At 37.1% G+C, this 21732-nt stretch overlaps 1 protein-coding gene across 7 annotated transcripts; it reads right to left on the bottom strand.

Moving 5' to 3' along the window:
- Window positions 1-1359: 1359 nt before the first annotated feature.
- LOC102231073 (AP-1 complex subunit sigma-2) lies at window positions 1360-20335 on the bottom strand. Of its 7 annotated transcripts, none has more exons than XR_002753270.1 (7): window positions 20246-20335; window positions 18358-18536; window positions 16462-16570; window positions 15602-15739; window positions 14605-14635; window positions 4699-7179; window positions 1360-3572 (listed from the first exon to the last, which is right to left on the bottom strand). XR_002753270.1 is itself a non-coding variant. In XM_023339436.1 (7 exons), the coding sequence occupies exons 1-6, from the start codon at window positions 20300-20302 to the stop codon at window positions 8448-8450; spliced, it is 567 nt and encodes a 188-aa protein (XP_023195204.1). In that variant the 5' UTR covers window positions 20303-20335; the 3' UTR covers window positions 7105-7179; window positions 8438-8447. The 7 variants fall into 7 exon arrangements, 5 of the variants coding, with proteins under 5 accessions (XP_005804469.2, XP_023195207.1, XP_023195203.1 ...); XM_023339436.1 differs by lacking the exon at window positions 1360-3572 and adding an exon at window positions 8438-8500 and having other exon boundaries at window positions 7105-7179; XR_002753271.1 differs by lacking the exon at window positions 14605-14635.
- Between the last annotated feature and the right edge of the window lie 1397 nt (window positions 20336-21732).

Genomic DNA, 21732 nt, shown 5'->3' with positions numbered 1-21732 from the left:
AAGAGCAGAAGAAATCTTATGGTTTTTGAACAATATTTGTTGTTAATCTGTTTCTAAGAGACGGCCGCGTTTTATGGCAACCTAGTGCCACGAAGCGAACATCTGATTTTTACTTTTGCAAAAAGTAAACTTTTGCAACCATTTTACCAACTGTAAATTTCTTGTGTCTAAGCAGATAAGTAGTATTTCAAAAGAACTTATGTTTTTAAAACAATAATATGACTTGTTATTAATTTGGTGTTAAGAGATGACCGTTTTTTTCTGGTAATGAACTGCCACGAAGTATAAATCAGACTTTTACATTTGTGTTGCACATCTGTTTTATAATATATTTACCACCAATGACTAAAAAATAAAAAAAACATTTTCACTTTTCTGCAAAATTCCCTAACTGCATAATTCTTGCTAAGTAGTACAAGACATGTAGCATTTCAAAAGAGCTGAAGAAATCGTATGATTTTTTTAACAATGACAATATTTTTTTGTTAATCTGTCGCTAAGAGATGAGTGCGTTTTCTGGTAACCAAGTGCCACAAAGTAAACGTCTGATTTTTACTTTTGCAAAATAGAAAATTAGGAGGCAGAGCGTTAACATTAGCATAAACAGTAGCAGTGCACTGCGCCCCACTAGTGCACTGCCTTGCCAAGCATTAGCAGAAGCCTTTTCCCTAAAATAAGCTTTTTAGCTATTTTTTATTATTATTTATTGACCATGTTTAGTACACTGAATGGAGGAAGTCATTGTATTCTGGAGAACGTTGGTTCTAACGTAATACTAGTGATACCCTGCATGCCATTGGCAGCATTTAAGCTAACATTAGCATTCTGGCTAATTTTAGCTTATACACTAATTATAACATACTGAATGAAATAAATCCATGTTACTCAACATGCTTGTGACTCTCCACATGCTATTTAGTGCATTGTACCTTACTTTGGCATTGATGCTAATTTTCAGCACCAGAACCGACAGGCACACTTTGGCAGGCCCCGTTTAAATTTCTTCTGAAATTTTCTAGTCATTAGTTTATTTGCCTCTATTTGTAAAATGTATTTCCAATTGTGCAATATTGTGTTAAATGAGAAATCTGCAGATTATGCTAATTTATTTTTACGCTACTAACTAATTGACAGAATAACCAATAGAACAATCCATCTGATGAATTTTGTAAAATAAAAAAAAATAAAAAATTCCATCAACTCCTTAAATTACATTTTATTTTTTATCACTCCTATAAAAGTCATCAGTAACAAAAAAAAAAAAAATAGAGTGTAAACTTGTTCAGGACGGCATCGTTCTCCCTCACGACAAGAAAGCATTTTCAAGTCGCTTCACACCGAGCAATAAACACAACTCTGGTAATGTACGGCTTTTATTTTACTGTAAACACAACACAGATTCTGTCACACAAACTCTTTAGACAAGAAACCGCTCATCAGGAGGTATAGAAAAGATGTAAACAGCACAATTTGGATTTTATCAGCATGTAAATCAAAATAAGACATACACAAGAATGCACATTTATAACAAGGAATTTGTACAGTCCTGCGTCCAAGGCATTTTATGTGTGCAGCTTCTTTTTCTTTTCTGATCAAATGGTTAAAAATGACTGTTTCAATGCATAAAAACTCCAACGGTTTATGTTTCTATTGCTTTTTATAAACGGAAAGTTTCACCACTGAAGGTTTTTTTTTTTTTTAAATTATTATTTTTATGATCACAGTCAGTAGGTACTTTACATGCTCCACAGTGTGTCATCGTTTAGTCCTACGGTGAGACGTCTCTTTGTTTAGAAAGTACGGGCAGTGCACAATTCAGCTTTTTTGGACTCTGCTGCTTACAGGTGCAACTTAGCAAACAGGAACATCTCTGAAATGGTCATTTCAGTAATTCAGTTCAAAAGTGAAAAATATTTCATTATGCCGCCAAAAGTATCCACTCGTTTGGCATCAGACATGGTAGAATCTAGACTCTGGACTCTGTTCTGATGGATCAGAAAAGTGTCCTTCCAGGTTGAGGTTGTGGCTCTGAGCAGACCAGTCGAGCTTTCCCTCAACAAACTCAGTCATCTGTGTCTTTATGGAATTTCATAATGCCCTATTTTGCAGGCATATTTGAACATTAGATGACCATCTCCAAATTGTCCAAAATGTCTTAGAATGCTGCAGCATTAAAAAAAAAGTTTGTTTTGAGGATATTACTGAAAGTTATTTTTGTTTGATTTGGTAAATGTTGAGGGGAGGGAGGAGCGGGGGTCTGTTTGACCTTTCATGACCTCTCGAAACATTTATCAATATGTTTAAAACGGTCGCCGCACAAATGAAAATTTGTTTCTGCACAAACGTTTATTTAATTTGAAGAAGGTGGAGGAGGGAACAACTTCGCTCAGGCGCTTGTTTGCCATTTTTGACCACATTGTTTTCTTCCAATCAACTTTCCATTAACTGTCAATTCATTTGGAATAATGTTTAAGATTTGCTTGAGTTTGGAGTTTTTGCCAGCTTTCAGTTGTCACTATCAAAACTAGATGTCGCCAAGTGTCTAAAGAATCTACATAAAACACAAGTTTCACTTTTGAATTAAGTTACTAAAAATCAGTAAATGTTTTGATGACCTCCTGATCTGTCTTACAAAACCACTTTAGAGCAGCATCGGCAACGGGCTGCCACATTTAGTCCAGCAACATCTAGATGTCTTTGCTAGCGGTGAGGCAGGAAATGACGTCTAAATCTATCCGAGGGTCTAAAGTTAGACGCCAGCCCCTCCAAGAACAAGTGGGTATAAACCATGGATGGATGGGTAGTTCTTGTTTTTGGCGGCGTTAACAGTTGCTGCATGTCTCTGACTTTTAGTCGACAAAGTTGTAAACATGGAAATGAAAAACAGTCAGCTTGATTCTTGCACTTTTACGTGAAGTAAAACCAATCCAGCGCGTTTACCTGCTACATTGTTGCCATAAAAAAAATAAAATAATACTAGTCAGTGGTTTAAGGCATTCGACTGTAAATTGGCTATTTTTGTAAAGCCAAAGTGTGATCGATAAGAGCGGCGTGAGCTTGTAAACGAAGATATTACAGCGTTTATTCCGGACTGAACAGTGATGCGTTGTTGAGTGATCACAGTGAGTGCGTTTTAATTCACACACATCTTCAGTTTAAAACTTATCGGCTATTGATAACCTCCCAACGATGAGACCTTACTCTTTGGTTCTAACGTAATACTTTAGACTTCCCTTTAAATAACGTGACACAATCTATTCCCTTACTTGACAACAAAATATAAAAAGCATAATAAATTGCTGGGGTTTTTTTCCCCCATATGTCATCTCACTGCGCATTGGAAAACTGAGAAGGAAAATAAATAAATAAATAAGAAAGCAGAAACTGCTAGAGATGACTTTACAGTCAGAATGTGTGATTCTGAATAAGAGTTATCGGGTCTATGAAGAACAGTAGCCAGCACAGGACAGGGATCTGAGACCAAAGCAGGATGATGATGAGGAGGATGATGACGGAGGAAATGTTTACATGAGTCCAATTTCCTCCAGCACGCTGCGAGAGGTCTCTGCATCCTGTAGGGGGAGAGCGGTGAGAAATCACTGAAACCACGGCGCCCCGCAGAGACGTTCTGACCTCTTGAACTTTTACACGGTTTCTCATGTTATGATAAACGGCTCCTATTTTATTTGCTGCTGCACAAACAAAAAGCGCTTCTAAATTCACCGCATCCTTCCAGCTACCAAAACGTCACCAAGTGAGGGAGTTTCAGAAGAAACTGATCTATGTTAAAGGGGCGATATTATATGAAATTGACTTTTTAAAAAAAATTTTTTTTAGCTCTACATCATAATTTTATTCTTCTCATCAAAAATATACTTGTAGTGTTGCTTTGATTCTTTCATGCATGTTTGAGAGATTCTTGTAAATTTTGGCATTTTGGACAAATATTACATAGAGCCTCAGTGGATAATGTAAGTGCTATATAAATAAATTTGACATTGACATTGAATCTCCTAAGAACGATTTTAAAGGCGTAAAAGGGGAGCGTTGCTGTGACGACGTTTGAAAGTGGAGTGTCGGAAAAAGTAGGACCTCCTTAAAGAGAGAGAGGCTCATTTCATGGTGTTAGTTTGCAAATTTGAATTTCTTTTAAGTTATGTTTGGAAATATACAGAATATTTATAATTAAAGGTAACGTCGTTACTTAATTGTGCTATAAAATGGCACTAAGTGCCTGGAAAATATATAATACTGCCCCTTTAAGATTGTTTTTGTGATTTAAAAGTCAACCTCTCCATTTTATTTCACCCTGTTTTGGACTGGATTAACTTTTCATTAGTTTATGCATGTCTCTTAATATTGTTCTAGTCGGTGGTTATTTAAGAAATCTACATGTTGAAATATTGTTGTAATTTTTCTCTCCGTTTAGCTTTTCGACATGTTGAGTCACGTTTCTGCCATAACTAATAAAACCAAGAACATGCAACAGATACCCATCTTACAGGTTGGAGTTGGTGTCATCGTGCGTAGATGTAGACCAGTAAAACGTTTCCTAAAATCGGGCCTATCTTTTTCTTCTTATTGTCGATTGTTCAAGATTTGAAATGTAGACGTCGGAGGTTACTGTGACTCTGCGGAGCTGTGCACACGCGCTCGTACGGATCAGTTTGTGAAAGAAAGAGAAGGAGAGACACTTACTTTGGCGTCCTAAGCCAGCGTTCAGCACAAAGGTAAAGAGAGGAATTTCATCAGAGCAGTGAGACAGAAAATCGACTTCACACAGAAAGAGGATCTAACATTTCAACTTTGATGCATCTGTGAAGACGTTGCACTTCGAGAGAAGAAAGCTCAAACTCTGTGACTACACCACGGAGATGCATGTTACACAAGAACTTTTCTAAATGTCTTTTTTTTAACAGCATGTTATATATTTATGCCTCTTAAACCTTTTCCACATTGGATCAGAGTAGAACTACAAACTTCAGTATATTTTATTTTGGATTTTATGCGACAGACCAGGCGTCAGCTAACGTCACAACCCAGACAGCCATTTTGGGCTTTGGTCCAGCTAAACAAACTTTGTTTAAAAACTACATGAAACCAATGAGCTTATTTAGCTTTGCTTATCAAAAATAGTTAGATTTTTAAATGTAAAAAAAAAAGCATTTATTTTTTGTTTTTTTAGGTTTTAACAAAGTTATCAAACTGTTTTGCACAAAAGGAACGCACAAAACTTTTCAATTGAAAATAATTCTTTTAAAAAGATGCATACTTTGCAACCAAAAGACAAAAAAAGTAAATTTTTACAAAAAAGAAAAAAGTTCACAGTATTTTTCTGATAATGCAGTGTATACATTACATAAAATATGTATTTTTTAATACTTAGTTTAAAATATTAATTTTTTAGCATTTTGGACAAATATTACATAGAGCCTCAGTGGATACTGTAAAAAGTTACATGTGGCTCTGTGGGTATGGAGTCAACATCTTCTTGTTGGAATGGACCAGTCAAAGTTCAAGTTGGTCTTTCACATAAAGTACAAATAAAATCAAAGTCTGTAATCTCATAAAATATTTTAAAAAGTTTAAGTGGTATGGATATTTCACACAATGTTTGGCACAATTGAGTTTCTTTCCAACAAGAAATATGACTTCGTTTCTAAACATCTGCCTGAGTGTTTAAGAAATGTGCTACATGGCATCACAGAAATTTTAAATTAAACGTTTACAACAGAAAAAAAACAAACTAGCTTAATGGTCATAAATGTGTGATTTATTATATATATTGTTAAAATCAATTATTACATCACTCCACTCATCATAACGGTCCAATTATGATTTTTATATTTGTTAGGAGGACAGATTTCGGTTGAGAATAAGTGGTCCTTGATTTATCCACACAATTTGTATTTGGTGCAAAAATAAATTTTAATATAATTCATCTATAAACACTTACCTTCAGTGGAAATTACATATCTAATTAGTGATATTTTTAACATTTATTTTAAAATACAAAAATAGAGTCATGTCAAACAGAAATTAAGAATCTAGATTATTGCTAGTCTTTGCTATTGTCTCAGACTTATTTTAATGTCACACAACTTCTAGTCATCATCAGTGTGACAGAACCCCCCCCCCAAAAAAAATATGTAAATTAATAACTTGTTTTAGATTCACACAGACTTTAACATGAATTAAAATCTGACAAAAACATCTTCTGTGAACCAAAAAAAAAAAACACACACACACACACACTACATCTGTGAATAAAATAACTAACATTAACCTCCAGTCTGTGTTTAAGTAGCTTCAGAGTTAGCATGACCGTACACAGTGAGCTGTTATTCATTTTTAAAATATTTTTCCTATAAACGCAAACACTCCTGTCCTGAGAGCAAATAGAAGACCGAAACACAGTGAAACTCCCTGCATGGTTGTGCTGCCGAATCTCCAACAGGGGGCAGTGTTTCCCCATAGAGTGACGGGGAGCTGCGCAGAACAAGCGACTCCCGTGACTAACTGAGCTAACGTGTCCTATTTAACCAAAAATCAATGAGCTTGAAATCCATCTTCTTGTTCCAAGAATGTCGCCAGTTAATTAACCAGGAATTTCACTCAAATTTTCAGTCAGAGTTTCTCAAAGAGAAAAAGATGGGGCAAAAATGTCTAAGAGGAAATTGAGCTTCATTTAAAAAAACAAAAACAAAAACCCTACAATGGATCATGACGACACAAAATGCAAACTTTGTCCTTTACAGCAAGAAAATACACAAATAGAAAGAAAAAATATGTACAACATTTAGCAGACCGTTGACAGACATGCAATAATGCATAAAATAAACAATTATAATAGCTACATAAATATATTAGCTCGATTTAAAAGTGATGTTTTCTTGTTCCAGAGGAGCAGTTTAAAAATAATAATAATAAAAAATCCACCACTGAATTTTAGCTGTGGTTAACTTCCTGGACAACACTTTAGCCCGGCTGTCATGTTTCGAGTGGAATTGAAAGTGAGGCCGACGATACACCCCGAACATAAGGTCAGGTGCTCAGAGGCCAGAGAGAAAAGGTACCAGGCACTGAGAAGCGCAGCATGCAGGGCGGACAGCAGCGGCAGCAGCAGCAGCAGATGGCAGCCAATCAGTACATAGGCACATTAAAGTACTCATGACGGGGCTGAGGGAGAGAAAACAAGACAACACTCAGTGGTAACAGCCTCCACCGCGTTCACACTCTGCTCCTCAGCAGCAGGACATGCAGGACACAGAGCAGCAGGCAAAATGCAGCATTTAACCACTTCATTCTGTCCTTCGTATTAAATTATCCGTTTAGACAAAGAGAGTCACACAACATCCTTGTCTACATCATGTTTCAGGGTAAAGTGGGGTAACTTAGCTTAGCTTTAATCCTAGCAAATGTTTTCTTGTTGCTTAAACGTTTGTCAGGTTACAACCACAATCTTTAATGTGTTTTAATGGGATTCAATGCAATAGCCTGAGAGAAAGTAGTGAGGAATTGTGATTTAGAGTAAAAGCGAAAAAAAAAAAGTCTTAATCTTAACTGGTCTGTTTCTGTTGGAAGGTGAACTTCGACCCTTGTCTTTATGCTACAGTCACTGCTCTCCATTCCACTCAGTGTAATACTACTAACACCAATTGGCAAGACCTTTGTTTAATTAGGTCAGTCACTTTTAAGGGGGATGAATATGTACTTATTTTATGTGAACTTTTTAATTATTTGGTAGAGGTCAGTGTTCAATTTCACAATTTGTATGTTGTTTGCAAAAAACCCCATAAAACCCAAATTTTGTTGATCATGGTTGATTTGTCTACAAAAAATGTAAAGGGTAAAAGTTCTAAGGTGTGTGAATATTTTTTACAGACACTACATTCAATATTATGCAATAACTGACTACAATAAACAATATGTAACAGAAAAATCACTTTGTACAAGACTCAACTCAACAGTTGTCCTGCTGATGTATATTTCTATAGAAGTCCAGATTAATTACATTGAAGCTTGTGGTTGCAATCTGACAAAATGGGAAGAAGTTAATATTGTAATACTTTTGCAATGTAAGTAATTGGCATGAAATCAGACATTATGAACATCTTATAGTTTGCAATGCTTTAACTCCGTCAGTGAGTCCGTTGTGCAAAGGTAACCCAAATGAGTTTGTATATTATGTTGAGCAGTGGAAAGTGGCAGTAATGACGCCAACATAAACAAAAATAAACAGAAAGACAGATTTTTGATCACAACACAACTGTACACCGTCAACAGTGAAGACACCACTACCAGGAAACCAGGGATGGTACTAGAAACTGAGCTACAGACAGATTCTTAAACTAAACAAAGACATACAAAAAAAAAAAAAAACCCTACAGACTCTAGTGGTACAGACAGCCTATACCCACAGACACAAAGTATTCACCTTAGCTGGCCTAATTCTGGAAAAGACCAGAGGCTTCTGACGCCATATTTGGGACCATCACACCTGTGAGGCAAACATTTCCATAAGGACAAAGACCGTTTGATCAAATCTACCAACCTACTCTACAACTCGTCTAGGGAATGTGCTCAAGAAATAAAAACACACAAAAAACCCCCAGATCAAATATGGACCACTTCAACATCTCCGCCCAGTTCATCTCTTCTCAACCTATCTCAGGTGTCTGCCACGCTGACCTGCTCAGAGTCCTCTGAGGCTTCATTAATCCTAAAGAATATCTGCCCGCTGGCAGCAAAGGAAGGATCAGGGCTTGAGAAAAATTTAATTACAGCCCTATCAAAATAGCTTCCACCAAATCCGCTGTGGTATGTTTTCTAATTACTGGGCTATGTCCTTACTAATGCTTAGAAACACAAGGCAACAGGTCCAAAATAAGCCCCAACTACCCCTGCACTGTTTTAGCCACACAGGGCTTATATTCTGATTTCTCATCTGGTTTTTTTGTCTTGTACAACTTCATTGTAACAGTAGTGCTTTAAAAACTCCAGCTGTGTACCCTGATTTCTACGCTGTGCTATCAAGCAGATTGCTGGTTAAAGTGTTTTCCTCTTGTATAACTTGCAGCAACTTCACCACAGGAGGTCTTCTTTTAATGTGGTCTGACTGCTGCTTTGATTATAAAACAACCATAACAAGAGGAGGCGCCACAATAAAAACAATTTATAGATAAATGAGCTTGGTTCTTTACTGGATTATAGATTTGTTGTTGTCGTTTTCAGATTTTATATAATGTTTAACCCCGTAAAGAGCTCAATTTTGAAATGGTGCAGCACCAGATAGGTAACTTAATGTTCTACTTCAAGGATTTCAGGGTCATGAAGCTGGTTCACGTCTTTCCAGGATGTATGGTCATTGGGCGGCTGATATAACTCTGGACTTCCAGACTGAAATCACAAGTAAAAGAACTGCATTCAAAAAAATCTACTCTGTTAGAAAAATAACAAATGTTGTCTGGATAGTATTACCCTTTTCTCTCGGTCTTAAAAAAAAACAAAAAAACTTCTCCAATTGACTTTCAGCAAGAAGCATCTTTTTGAAATGAAGGAATGATTATGTAGCCGCAGACATTATCAAAAGTCAAACTTCTTCCTGATGACTTCTGAAGATGTGGTCCATTTGTCAATTCGTCCACTTATCTGAGATTGGGTTGTGAGTGTAACAGGTTGAAGACTGGATCTTAAACATCTTAAGACATTCCCAGGCTAGCAGTGATACATGGACTCTTCAGTAAGCACTGGGTTCTACCCAGTTAGATGTGCTCAGAAAACTTAAAAAACAAGGTCCCCATTGGGTATCTTGATCAGATGCTTAATCTATATCAAATGTCTTCTTTTAATGTGGTGGGGAAGCAGCTCTAGTCTGAGTTGCTCTCAGTATCTTTATGAAGGAAGCTGCTCCTGTTCTTTGTGCCATGATCCATATCTCTGGACCATAGTTAGAGGTCGGACGATTGACAGTCCTGCAAATCGAGAGCTTTACTTTTTGGCTCAGCTCCTATATCGCAATTACAGCAGCAGTGCCTCTAGACAATGCCCCAATTCATCTACTGACCCATCATACCATTACCAATGAACAAGACACCTAGACACCTAAACTTTTCTGCTTGATGTAGATACTGAGCCTCAGGCCATTCCCCTTGTTCAGGTTGAGATCCATGGCCTCAGACGTAGGCCAGGAGTCAACTCTCATTCACTGTGAATTTTCCTCGTACACGCTGAAAGTTTGGCTCTTAAGAGACCAACAAAAATCATATTGTTTGGAAAAAGCAATGATGAGATCCTGCACTTTCCAAGCCAGACACAGTCCTCTCCACCTGTGTACCTTGATTCTGGCCCACAAATGCCACAGACGGCAGCGGGGACAAGGTGGAGCCCAACACGCATTGAGACCAGCTTGACTTTATGCTAAGGTCCTTAAACCTTAAAGCCCCACCCAGTATCCTACAGTCCTATAACACCTTCCAACAAAATGCCACTGGGGGACAAAGTCCTAAGTCTTCTAAATCCACAAAACATATTTGAACTGGACAAACGTCAATGACCCCTTCACCAGCTGTGCAAGAGTAAAGATATAGTCAAGTGTGGCATGGTCAGGACCAGTTCAAGTTTCGTAATGTTGAAGAGTAGGGGTGAGTCCAACTATTTCTAGCTGGTATCGCTCAGCCTCACACAACCAGCTTCTTACCAGTAAGGTGACATTCTAGACTCTGCTGCCAGAAATTAGTTTGCCGAGGCCAATGTCATTGCCAAACTTGAATGCACTAAAATTCATTATTTACTACCCTCATTTTCATGATTTCTAAAAGAAATTTTAGAGGCTGCAAAACAAAAAGACAAAGTATGACTGTTTTTAAATGTATTAGTTCAGAAAGCTTAAACATGGGCACCAAAGACCCTTGAAATGTAGGCAGGAAATGAGAATGTGTAGTGGAAAGAAAATGAACACATCTATCTTTTTAATTCTATAATTTGATATTGCAGATTTTGAGGATAAAAAGTAAAATACTAAATTTGGGACCAAAACATAAGATGTCATAAATATAAGTAGTTTCAACATCATTTCCCTGTTCAAAAATCAGAAAGGTAACCAATTGTATTTGCTGCCGTCAATATAAAAATCAACCCCGGTCTCCACAGATCCACATTTAAAAACCAAAATCAACATTTATATAATTTAACTTTCCAATTTATCTGATTTTCAACTCTTCTTCAAAAGTAAACTACAAAAAGCTTATCTTGAGCCGAAAAGCGTTGGATTATATTTTAATCTCTGTTAGTAGGGCTGCGGGTGTGTACAGAAAAATGTATAGCCGTGTTCATGCCAGCTAAAACCCTTTTAGTGCTGATGTATGTTTTGCTCAGAGTTAAGAGACAGTCAGACTGACAGAAACGCATGCAATCAGAAGTTCACGGCACGCAGAGCTGCAAAAACCCATGCTGACTGACTGACTTCACCAGTCTAGTTACCAATTAAATGGATGGAGGCACGGATTGGCCTTTACAAGATCTCCTCATTTGGCAAACTTCCCCAGTCTTCACTCTGGCTCTATAAATACAGAATTGAGCCAATCAATTTTGTTTCTGCTTTTCTTGTTGTGATTAAAATGGACATCTTGTTTTCACTCCACTTCTAATATCAGACACCATCCCACTGATCTATTGTATACACTAAAAGGGAAAGAGCTGAGGAAGAACTTACCACAATCCTCTAAGGATCAGAGGACAGTCTGTGCACAGACAGCCCAGCTGTCTGTAAATACAGACGGCTTCACCATTGTGTCCTCTGGCATTTTGGACTTGCCTGGCAGCAGCAACTGCCTCACACAGATAATTACAACGGGATTCATTTACATTCCCCAACACTGGATCCATGAATACGTTACCTAACCGTTTCACTTCAGTTTTGTCCAAATTCTTAGTTGAATTTGGTCCAATTTGTAAAATTGGAGACAGCTTGATGCCCCCAGTTTTTATACTTTAACGTACAATACTTTCACAATGAGATAGAATTGGTTCAAGATGAATGACTAAAGATGGGCATTTTTAATTTATGCGCAGTCCACCAGGAGGATGTTTGTGTATTATTGGTATATTTTAAGCTAGTTATGCATTGTGGGGTTCTGTCACCAAGAAGCCAAACCTGTGTAGCATTTTGTCACCGTGTATAGAAAAGAGTGTCCCTGTGTTCTCTCTAAATAACACTACTTTTCTCTGGTGGATGTTAATGGGCTCGTCAGCAGTGACCTGATTTCCCTTCCAAGAACTCATTAGCTGGGGCCTTTTGGAGCGCCGTCACACCAAATGTTGAGGAAAGACATACAGCAAACCCATCAGCCTGCTGCCTAACTGGTTACATTCATTGTAAACTGGTTCATATCAACAGTTTCTTTGCAATGCTTCTTGGCAATAAAGAAGCATTGAGGAAGAGCTCAATGCTTAAACTGTTGGATATTTCACCCTAAATGGTGCCACAATTTGTATGCAAAATGCATTTGTGCAGCCAAGTTGAGTATGTGGGTTAGGCTCATGAAAAGCTTGTCAAATCCACCTAGACCGTGCCAAACAGCTTATTGGTGGAGGCAGTGTGATGTTATGAGGCAGCATCTCTCTCACTGGAAAAAACAAGGCTTGTCATCACTGGGGGCAATCTCTGTACAAAATGATATTGACATGAAATATCGCAACCATTAGCAATTCCTTTTCTCCACTGCTAAGCAGGGTCCATGTTGTGCAATTATCAGACATCTTAGCCAAAATCTCTTGTCGTGAAAGAAAATCTCTGGCAATGAGCTTGAATCGGAGGTCTGTGGACATTTGGCGTTACAGATACGTTGAGAACTGATTAGGAGCTTCCATGACCAAAGATAACCTGCGACAAATATCAAGAAGTGTGTGATATTTCCTTGGCAAATCGTAATGTGTGACCTCGTCTTCTATTGTGAAACCATGAGCGCTTCTACGGTGGTCTCCCTTCCCTCCTGCTTCAACTCCATCTTTTCTCTGTCCGATTTTAATAATAAGTCCATTAATATCCACAACTTACTGCACCAATACATCTAGGATTCAGGATTGGAGAAGATGAAATACTTTGGATACAGTTTTGTTCTGGCCTGATCCCCACTGAACACTGGAGGGATCCATTCTGGAATGCTGTTCATCTCAAAATGATGAACACAACCAAGCTGGTTGTTTCCCACAAATCCTGGTTGAAGAATCGCATTCTGTTCCACAGCAGTGTGTGACCAAGCTGGTTACCAGCATGAGGAAGACGTGTCATGCGGTTGTGGTTGCGTATACAGTAGTTCTCCCACACACCACCGAGTCCCCTCAATAAGCTGTGTGAATATATCTTATTTCTTCAAACTTCAATCAAGTCCCATAACACCAAACAAAAGTCAAAAAGCAGAATATGGTGTCTAGGATTGGCAGAAAGGATTTGGCAAATTTATTTGGGCACAACCCATATACTTTACTCAACCCACAAATGAGGCACCATTTACAAGGAAAACACAAATTTTTCCAATGTTTGTGCTAAATATGCTTGTCCCTTATCATAGCGAAGTTGGATTGTTTTGTGGTCAGTGAGCGGGTCAAACATAACTTGGATGCCTGAGAATCTCCATTTAGTTTTCTTCTAGTAATCTGTGAAGCCTTGATCCCAGAACTACTATGGATGTTAACCCGCAGATGCCCTCTAAACATCTGAACAAAAGCTCCGTCATGCTACAGAGTTAACATTTAAAGGGCATATATCATGTTTACATTTTTTTATTTTCACTTGTATTTAGGGAGAACTGTATTTTTTTTTTTTTAAACTCATCCAAGCTAAAGGCAGACAAGAACTTCACCAAAAAAAACTAAATTGTGAAGAGTGATGACTTTAGGTGTGAACACTGAACTCCATGGTCATTATAACGTACCCTGACCCAAAACCACCTGTTCAAAAACAAGTTTATTTATTCATTTGGTAATTTCTCTAAAAAAAACAAAAAAAAAAAAGCTACTGCGACACCAGGATAACTCTACTACCAAAGTTATCCTGTTAATATGTAAAACGTAGTGGAAGTGAATGGAAGCAGCTGAAAGTGTCACTTTTTTCATAACATGTAATCAGCCTATGCCTTTCTTGCCAGGGCTTTGCTGCACTACAGTAATGCATCTGGCAAAATTTTATTCCAAGGACACAGTCTGTCATTTCACTTAACTTGATTATTAACTGTGCATAATATTAACCAAAATATGTTTTGGTGCAATAAAATTTCAAGCTAGTGCCAAATTTAAATTTCTGCTGTAAAATATTTACAGAAATACCAACTTTAATTTATTTGTTCCATATTTAGAAGATTTGTAGGTTTTTTGGCTTTAAGCTATGATGATATTTGCCCTTTGAAAACTGTGACTCCATAAGACATACGCTTTGCTATGAGGTCAGTATGAAGCAGATAACACACCAGAATCTCTCATTTTCATGTCATAATCCAGGTGTCAGATTTGTCCATTGCCGGTGTGTTAATTCTGATGGCTATAGTCTATCTAGGGCTACTGATCTAAAACTACAGGAAGGCCTACATTGAGTTTAACAAACTGTACCTGCAAACAGACGCATCTGAAAGTCTATATTCTGCAAATCACAACAGCAAAGAATACACAAGCACAGAGAGAAACATGTCAGTTTCAATCAAGATTAAGCGATTAAGTGCAAGAAACATGAAGCACACTGAAAAGCATGACAAGACAAATTACAAAAAATAAAATGAGGTCATGTTTAAGAACCAGAAAGAATTTAACCAGACTTACAGCAGATATGTGGTGGTGCATTTACACCAAAATATACATTTTTTGTTGTTATAAATGTGGGGCATTTCCATGACCATGTACAAAGATTGTTAGATTTTGAGAAAAAAAGTCAAAGCCCGAAATGTATTGTTTTTGTTTGGGTGATGTACATTGCCATATTTTTGACTTCCTGTAACATCTTAAAAACTGATATCCTGCAGACAAAGTGGTGGCAGGGCACTTCCATGGCTTCTCAACAACAAAACTAACGAAGAAAGTAACGTGCTTCAACACACATTGCTCCAAGTGCACTTGTTTTAGGACAAAATCCTGTCTGATGTCATGTAGGAAAGTGAATTTTCAATCCTGACACCAAGTCAGTTTTTCTAGACAGAATAAGTGATTGTAATAAGAAAACAATATACACACAGAGACTCCCATTCACCAACATTTACAGCTTTTCACAGTGAGTTGATGAGCTGCATCACTTGCGTCTGTTTACTAGACATTAATCATCATTTTAAAAGCTTGCTCATTTTATTTAATTGACAAAATTTAAAATTTATGTTCAAATCTAATGAAAAAGTAAAAACTATAAAGGAAGTTTATTGTTATTTAGGAACAAGACCTTTTGTTCCTAACCTCATTAGTAACCAAAATTCTCACTAATTTAACCATTATTAAAAGGCATCATTGCTACAATGTAAAAGGTGCATTTTATTTGTCGTTGATGTAAAAAAAGAAATGGAAATTAGCTGAAATGTTATATTATTATTATAATTACTGCTTTACCAGTGAGTGCAGGTCTTACCTCCTGCAGTAGGTCCGCCTGCTCGATGGCCTTCAGAACGTTCTTCTTGGACGTTTCCTGAGCCTCACCGCCCAGCAAGAATTCATCCAGAATGAAGTAGGCCTTCTCAAAGTTGAAAATAATGTCAAGCTCACAAACCTGAAAAAGTAAATATACACAGTACACGCTGCGGTCATTGCTAAGCTCAACTGGTGGCAGCCTTAGGCCTTGTACACACGTAGCTGGGTCTTTATAAAAACAAATATCTTTGTCACATCGTTTAAAAATAACATTGTACACACAGGATCAGTTTCAAAAAAGATTTTGTCCACGTGAACCCGCACAAATGAGAGGGTTCATGAACTTTGTTTTAAACATGCCAAACCAATAGGGGGCAGTGTAGCGCACAGCTAAAACCTCTTAATCAATCAGATTGCCTCAAAGCAACTTCCGGTTAAGAATTAAACATGGCGCCAGGAGGTTTGTTTGTGTGGACATATAGAGCAAACTACTTTTAAAAACCGTGTTAGAATAAGAAGTGAATGAAACCAAAGACGATGTCGATTGGGAATTGTGTCAAACAAATATGTGGATAAAATATTGCTACTTTGTTTGTCGCAGACTGCAATGCGCAGGACCCAAAATCTCCATTTTCCCATGCACACACACAAACACGAAGTTTTCTCAAATTCCCACTTTGGTTGGAACTTTTATAAGTAATCATTTGTAATGACATTCAACAGAGTTTTTGTGTGGCTGAAAGGCCAAAACACATTAAGATGTGTCTGTTTTCCCAGATATCTGGCTACGTGTGCACTTTAAAAAAAATTTAAAAAAACAATACAACATGAATGGAAACTGAACAAGAGATCCAAACGCACACTGCCAAAGTATTTATCCAGCAGCTCCACATATCTGTGGATGATTTCCAGAGTGATGAGCTCATTGTCCTGGTCCTCTATGGCACAGCAGAAATACAGGCTGGCATATCTACAACACAGGAAGAACACAAAGCGCTCAAATAAACCTCTTTTACCATAAAACAAAAACACAAAAAAACAACAGAAAAACACAATATTTAGAATCACAATCATCATTACAACATCAGTACAATCGTAAAGGGTATTGTAAATGATCATGTCATAATTTTCAGCGACTTTAAACGTGTTTGGTGCAGCACCTGCTAGGAAGAGATGACTTTACGCGTTACATAGAAGTGATATACAGTGCAGTTTCCCTTTGCACTTAAATACTGCTGAGAGAGGAGTTCTCGGCCGTTATTAAAGATGGCTGCTCATTGTGCGCAGCGTGTTCATTAAAACGCCAGAAGCCAGAGGAGGATGCTGAATCAGTTAAGCCCCTGCCACAGTTCCTTATCCCCGATAATCCCAGAGGCTCTCTTTAAGCATGTGATGATTGGCTAATAAAGAAGCTGGTCAGCTGGTCCCCTCCAGTCACAGGGCGGGGCGAGCAGAGGCGGCGAGGGATGATGGTCCGCAGAGTTGGTTTCAGACAAGAATAAAGGTCTTGCCTGCTTTCCGGAAACACAAAGGCAGTTTCTTGTTTGTACTATGATCCATTTCCTGTTATTGATTCAACTCTATAGGGGTTTTCCTTGTGCACTTCATTACGTCTCTCTTTTGCAAGTCATCACATTAAAATGATATTTTATAAATAGGATGCTTTCCTTCATAAAAATTATTCTTATAAGGATTTATGTCCTTAAACGTTTAGCTTTAGTAACAATATACTTCTGATCCTGCTGCTGATTCCCCGAAGAAGCTAATTGCTAAATATAGTCCAGCTACATAATCTCAGTATTAGTCTAGACAAACATTATGAAGACAAAGAAGACATGTCACTACAAAAACACAAAATATTACCAAGTTGTTGTGTAGTTCCTACTGCAAACATCTTAATGCACCTCAAATAAAACAAAACTAACTTACAAGTAACTTTTCAAAAAGACATGGGAGCTTGTTTAAAGTCAATACTTACCTAATATTGATGAAAAAGTATGAGTCCCATTGGTAGATTACGTTACAACGTGGAAAAAATGTCTGCCAGTAGAGCTAGTACATTTTTTAATCAACATCAAGGGATTATTTAGTTAAAACAAACTCCTATATCTTGCTGAAAAGTCACTTTTAAATTAGTTTTGTCATATTCCAAGTCCACTTCAGTGACAGTACTGCACCAATTTATAATACATTTATGCAAATATCAAAATACAGCCAACATGTTTCATATCTCCTAACCTTTCAATGCAGCTTGAACCTTACTCATAAGGGATCAAAACCAGCTTTTCCCTTTCAATTCACTCCGTGAGTATTCAGGAAACAAACTTAAATCGAGAATCTGTGGCGAGACTTTAAAACTGGTGTTCATAGACACACTCCATCCAGTCGGACTGAGTTTGAGCTATTTCAATAAGGAAAATGGGCAGCCCAGAAAAAAAACAGCAGTGACAAAAACCCTTCTCATTACTTAACTACAGCTTGTAAATAAACCTGTCTGCTAAGGCACCTTCAGTACCATGTTAATCTGTTCAGGCTGGGCCACCCAGCCTCACCAATAGTCTGCCTGCTTGCCCGTTGGCACAGCAACAGGATATAATGAGGGGAAAATTGATACTCCTCCTACTTGTAGTCTATTCATGATGGTTTTATCTCATTGCTCACAGCCGTTCCTGATCCGCCTGACCAAACCACATAACCAATTAGTCAAAGAAGGTTCAGATAAGATCGGGTTCTTGGACAAGCCCAATCACCACCCACCTCTTATAAACAATCTTTAGGTCTCTCCACTCCAGAAAGCTGCACATTTTAGGCTTCCGGGCTAAGACGGTCTGGACCAGCTCTCTGGTGATCTTCTTTTTCTCTTTGTCAGACAGAGGCACGTACCATTTCTGCAGCCGGAGCTTGCCTTGACGACTGAACAGAAGCATGAACTGCATCTGAAATGAAGGGATGACAAAACAAGAGATGTGAATGAAAAGATGAGAGGAAGGAGTGGGCGGCAAGGAGAGACAGTCGCACAATACGACAATAAACATATATAAAAAATAAATAAGAAAGAGCTAATTCTCTTTATGTGAAGGAGAAGGAAGCCATTCTGGTTCTGACAAGTTATGCCAAATTAAGAACATCGACATGGATGTTGTTATGTTTAAGATGCCAACCCATAATTCTACGTTTCACTAAAAATTACATAAAGATTATGGATTAATATAAATACTAGGCTGAATTAAGTCCTAAAAATGAGCAAGTTATTTATAAAACTGATAAAAAAAGTATTTTCCAATCAAGCCTTTGAAAAGCTACAACATAGCATTTCTGTATTAAAAATAATTTTATTGATCTCATGTATTCTTATTTTCTATTAACCTAAATTTATTGGGGGGAGAGGGTTTGAGCTGTGAGCAAAAAATACAAAAATCAATCTGGAAAAATAATAGATATCAATCAGTGTGCAATGAATCAAGACACATACTTTTTTATTTGTTTATAAGTATTAAAATAAATAATATAAATACATTACAATTTCCCCCCTTACAAATGTCTCTTTTTTTTTGCTTTGTGTCACAACATTTAAGATCAGAAACAAGTTCTGATATCAGACAAAAATAATCTGCTTAAATATAACAAATGGATTTTTCAAACCATATTTTCCCTTTCTGATAGTAAAAAAACCAACTTATCCAAACCAACCTGGCCCTGTGTAAAAACATCGTTACCACTCGCCTGCTATCTAATTGCAAGTAATTTTGCAAAACTAATCACTAATTGCCCCTTGGCAACAACTCCCATCAAGCATTTGGGAATATATTTTTAATGAATTCTTGGAGTAATTTGGGTAAACCCCTCTTGGGAAAGTTCAACATTCTCCCATGCTCTCTCCATTTGTAGACAATGGACTCTCTCCAGGCTGACGCATGACTTTGTTTCCCCAACTGTTCCTGAATTTTTTATTTTTTATTGTGTGGTATTGTTGTCGCTTAATGAAGTATTTGCAAATTGCTTTTTGTCTTTACTCATTGTATCTTTGTCTGGAAATAAAATCTGCCTGTCAATAGGAACCGCTTAAAGTTGAGAGAGAGAAAAACATATATAGAAAAAAGCCCTGGAAAATGTGTAAAAGAAAAATAATCTAGATATTGGGGCAAAGCCACCCGTGTCTTTCAATTGTAGTGACGTCTCTGGAGGCAACTGCAGTCACCTGGAGGAGCAGAAATATAAATAACTAATGTGACCTAAATAAATAAATTAATTAAAAAATATATATTTTTCTTGCACAAAAGAGCAACCTGCTATAAGAAAGTAAAAAAGACAAGGTTACTGTTTATGTATACTGTTTTCACAAGGCAGATTTAATTTTTACCTAAACAGTTAAGATAATAACCCCCTAAAATTAACATGACACATTCACGGTGTTTCTATGACAAAGTCCTTCTAGCTGCCAAACTATTCGGTCAATTATCACCAGTTGGTTAAACATCATCACACCGTTATGACCACAGCGGAGCGGAAGTGCCATTTAACGCCATTATTCTCCGGTTAGCACTGGTTTTCACGTCAGCTACACCGTCTAAAACACGATATTCCACCCATAATTTTAAGCCTTTTTAATTTCACATTCCAGCAACACAGCTTTAAAGCTACTCACCATGAATAACTGCACTGTATTTCCGTCTGAAGAGATGAGCAGCCTCACTTCCACCATATACCACAGGCAGATGAAACCTCGCTTTCGATTGGCTACCGACAAGCTGGCGATGGCTGTGATTGGCTAATACGTGTCGACAGTGCCCGCCTTCTAAGCGCTCTAATTCAACACTCTGATTCTTATTGGTTGCTTCTGACAGCAATCAAATCACGACTTTGCGCTAATGAGAACTTAAAAGCATCAAATATCAAACCAAAAACCCCGGAGATAGCGTGTATTTATTAAAGTTTTACAGAAAGTAATGTTTATTTAATGTAGTTCACTGACAATGCCGTTTTAATTAAGCATATGTTAAAGGAAAAGGAACGAGAATCAGGTCTGCATCGACCAGTATTTAGGTCAACTTGGAGTCTGTTGTGAATGGATGAATCTCAGATCCAACCTGCCCCAAATCTACAATTTTCTATACAACAATACAATAATCTGTGACAAATATCAGTGGACCAGTAAAAAGCAATGAAAAACTGATGTCAGAAGAGAGACACTTATTGCCCTAATGAGAATCAGTTCACTGACTCCTTTGAAAATTTTCCTGTACAAGAATGCTGCGTTTGAGTGCTGATAATTAGACTTGGATCACAATAACAAACGTGAACTCTGATCTCAGATAGATAAGTTCCCTTAATTTTTCTCAATAAAAACAATCAAAAGCTGGGATTATTTGGCGCAGTATTCATATACCTTGCACTTTTTGACATTCATAACATTAAAAACACATACTGATAAAAAACACTTTTGATTTGACCGATAAACTATTATTCAAGCACACAACAGTTACCTTGAAGGTTTTATTGATCCGTCCCTCATGAGTCTAGAGCAGTGTGGGCTACAACTTTTACCATCCAAAGAGCCATTTTGGATCTCAGTTCAGCAAAATAAAACATGCCACAAATGTTACATGACGCACTGAAAAGAGAACAAAAACAAAAAAACAACAACAAAAAAACCCACATACAATTATAATTTTGGATATGTATTTAGAAATTTGTCATTTTTAAATAGCTACTGTTTCATTTCTATTTTGATGTTTTAAAACAAAAAAAAAAACAATAAAAAACATTTTGTTTAAGAGCATGAACGACCTTTAGTGGACACCTCTGTAAAAAAAAAAAAAAAAAAAAAGGCACAAAGTTTCCAATCTAATGGTAAAAAATACACCTAAAATGCTTCTGGTACTTTAAGTGTCATGGAAATTTGATGAAGTTGTTAAAAACCTCATAATGCATTTATTATTTTCTCTACATTTCAAGTCATTAGTTGGTTCTTTGTCATCTGTAGCTTCAGTTGTTAAGGGTCTACATAAAAAGCTGTGACTAAAACATAAAACAAAAGACATTAAAAAACTTACAATAATGTGAAGAATTCTTTTTTTTTTTTGCAATGCACCGTTTGTCACAAACAGAGATACTTTTTACTATTTCACCAAA

Source organism: Xiphophorus maculatus, chromosome 9, assembly GCF_002775205.1.
Source record: "Xiphophorus maculatus strain JP 163 A chromosome 9, X_maculatus-5.0-male, whole genome shotgun sequence".
In the NCBI taxonomy this organism is placed as follows: domain Eukaryota; kingdom Metazoa; phylum Chordata; class Actinopteri; order Cyprinodontiformes; family Poeciliidae; genus Xiphophorus; species Xiphophorus maculatus.
This window is presented reverse-complemented; position numbering and strand designations above follow the sequence as displayed.

Excerpts from the sequence above, each read along its gene's own strand:
- LOC102231073 (XM_023339435.1), bottom strand. The coding sequence starts at position 20,302 with ATGGTGGAAGTGAGGCTGCTCATCTCTTCAGACGGAAATACAGTGCAG. Across the intron at positions 16,571-18,357 it reads CTAAAGATTGTTTATAAGAG|ATATGCCAGCCTGTATTTCT; the intron begins GTGGGTGGTGAT and ends CCTGTGTTGTAG. Across the intron at positions 15,740-16,461 it reads TGGATAAATACTTTGGCAGT|GTTTGTGAGCTTGACATTAT; the intron begins GTGCGTTTGGAT and ends TTACTTTTTCAG.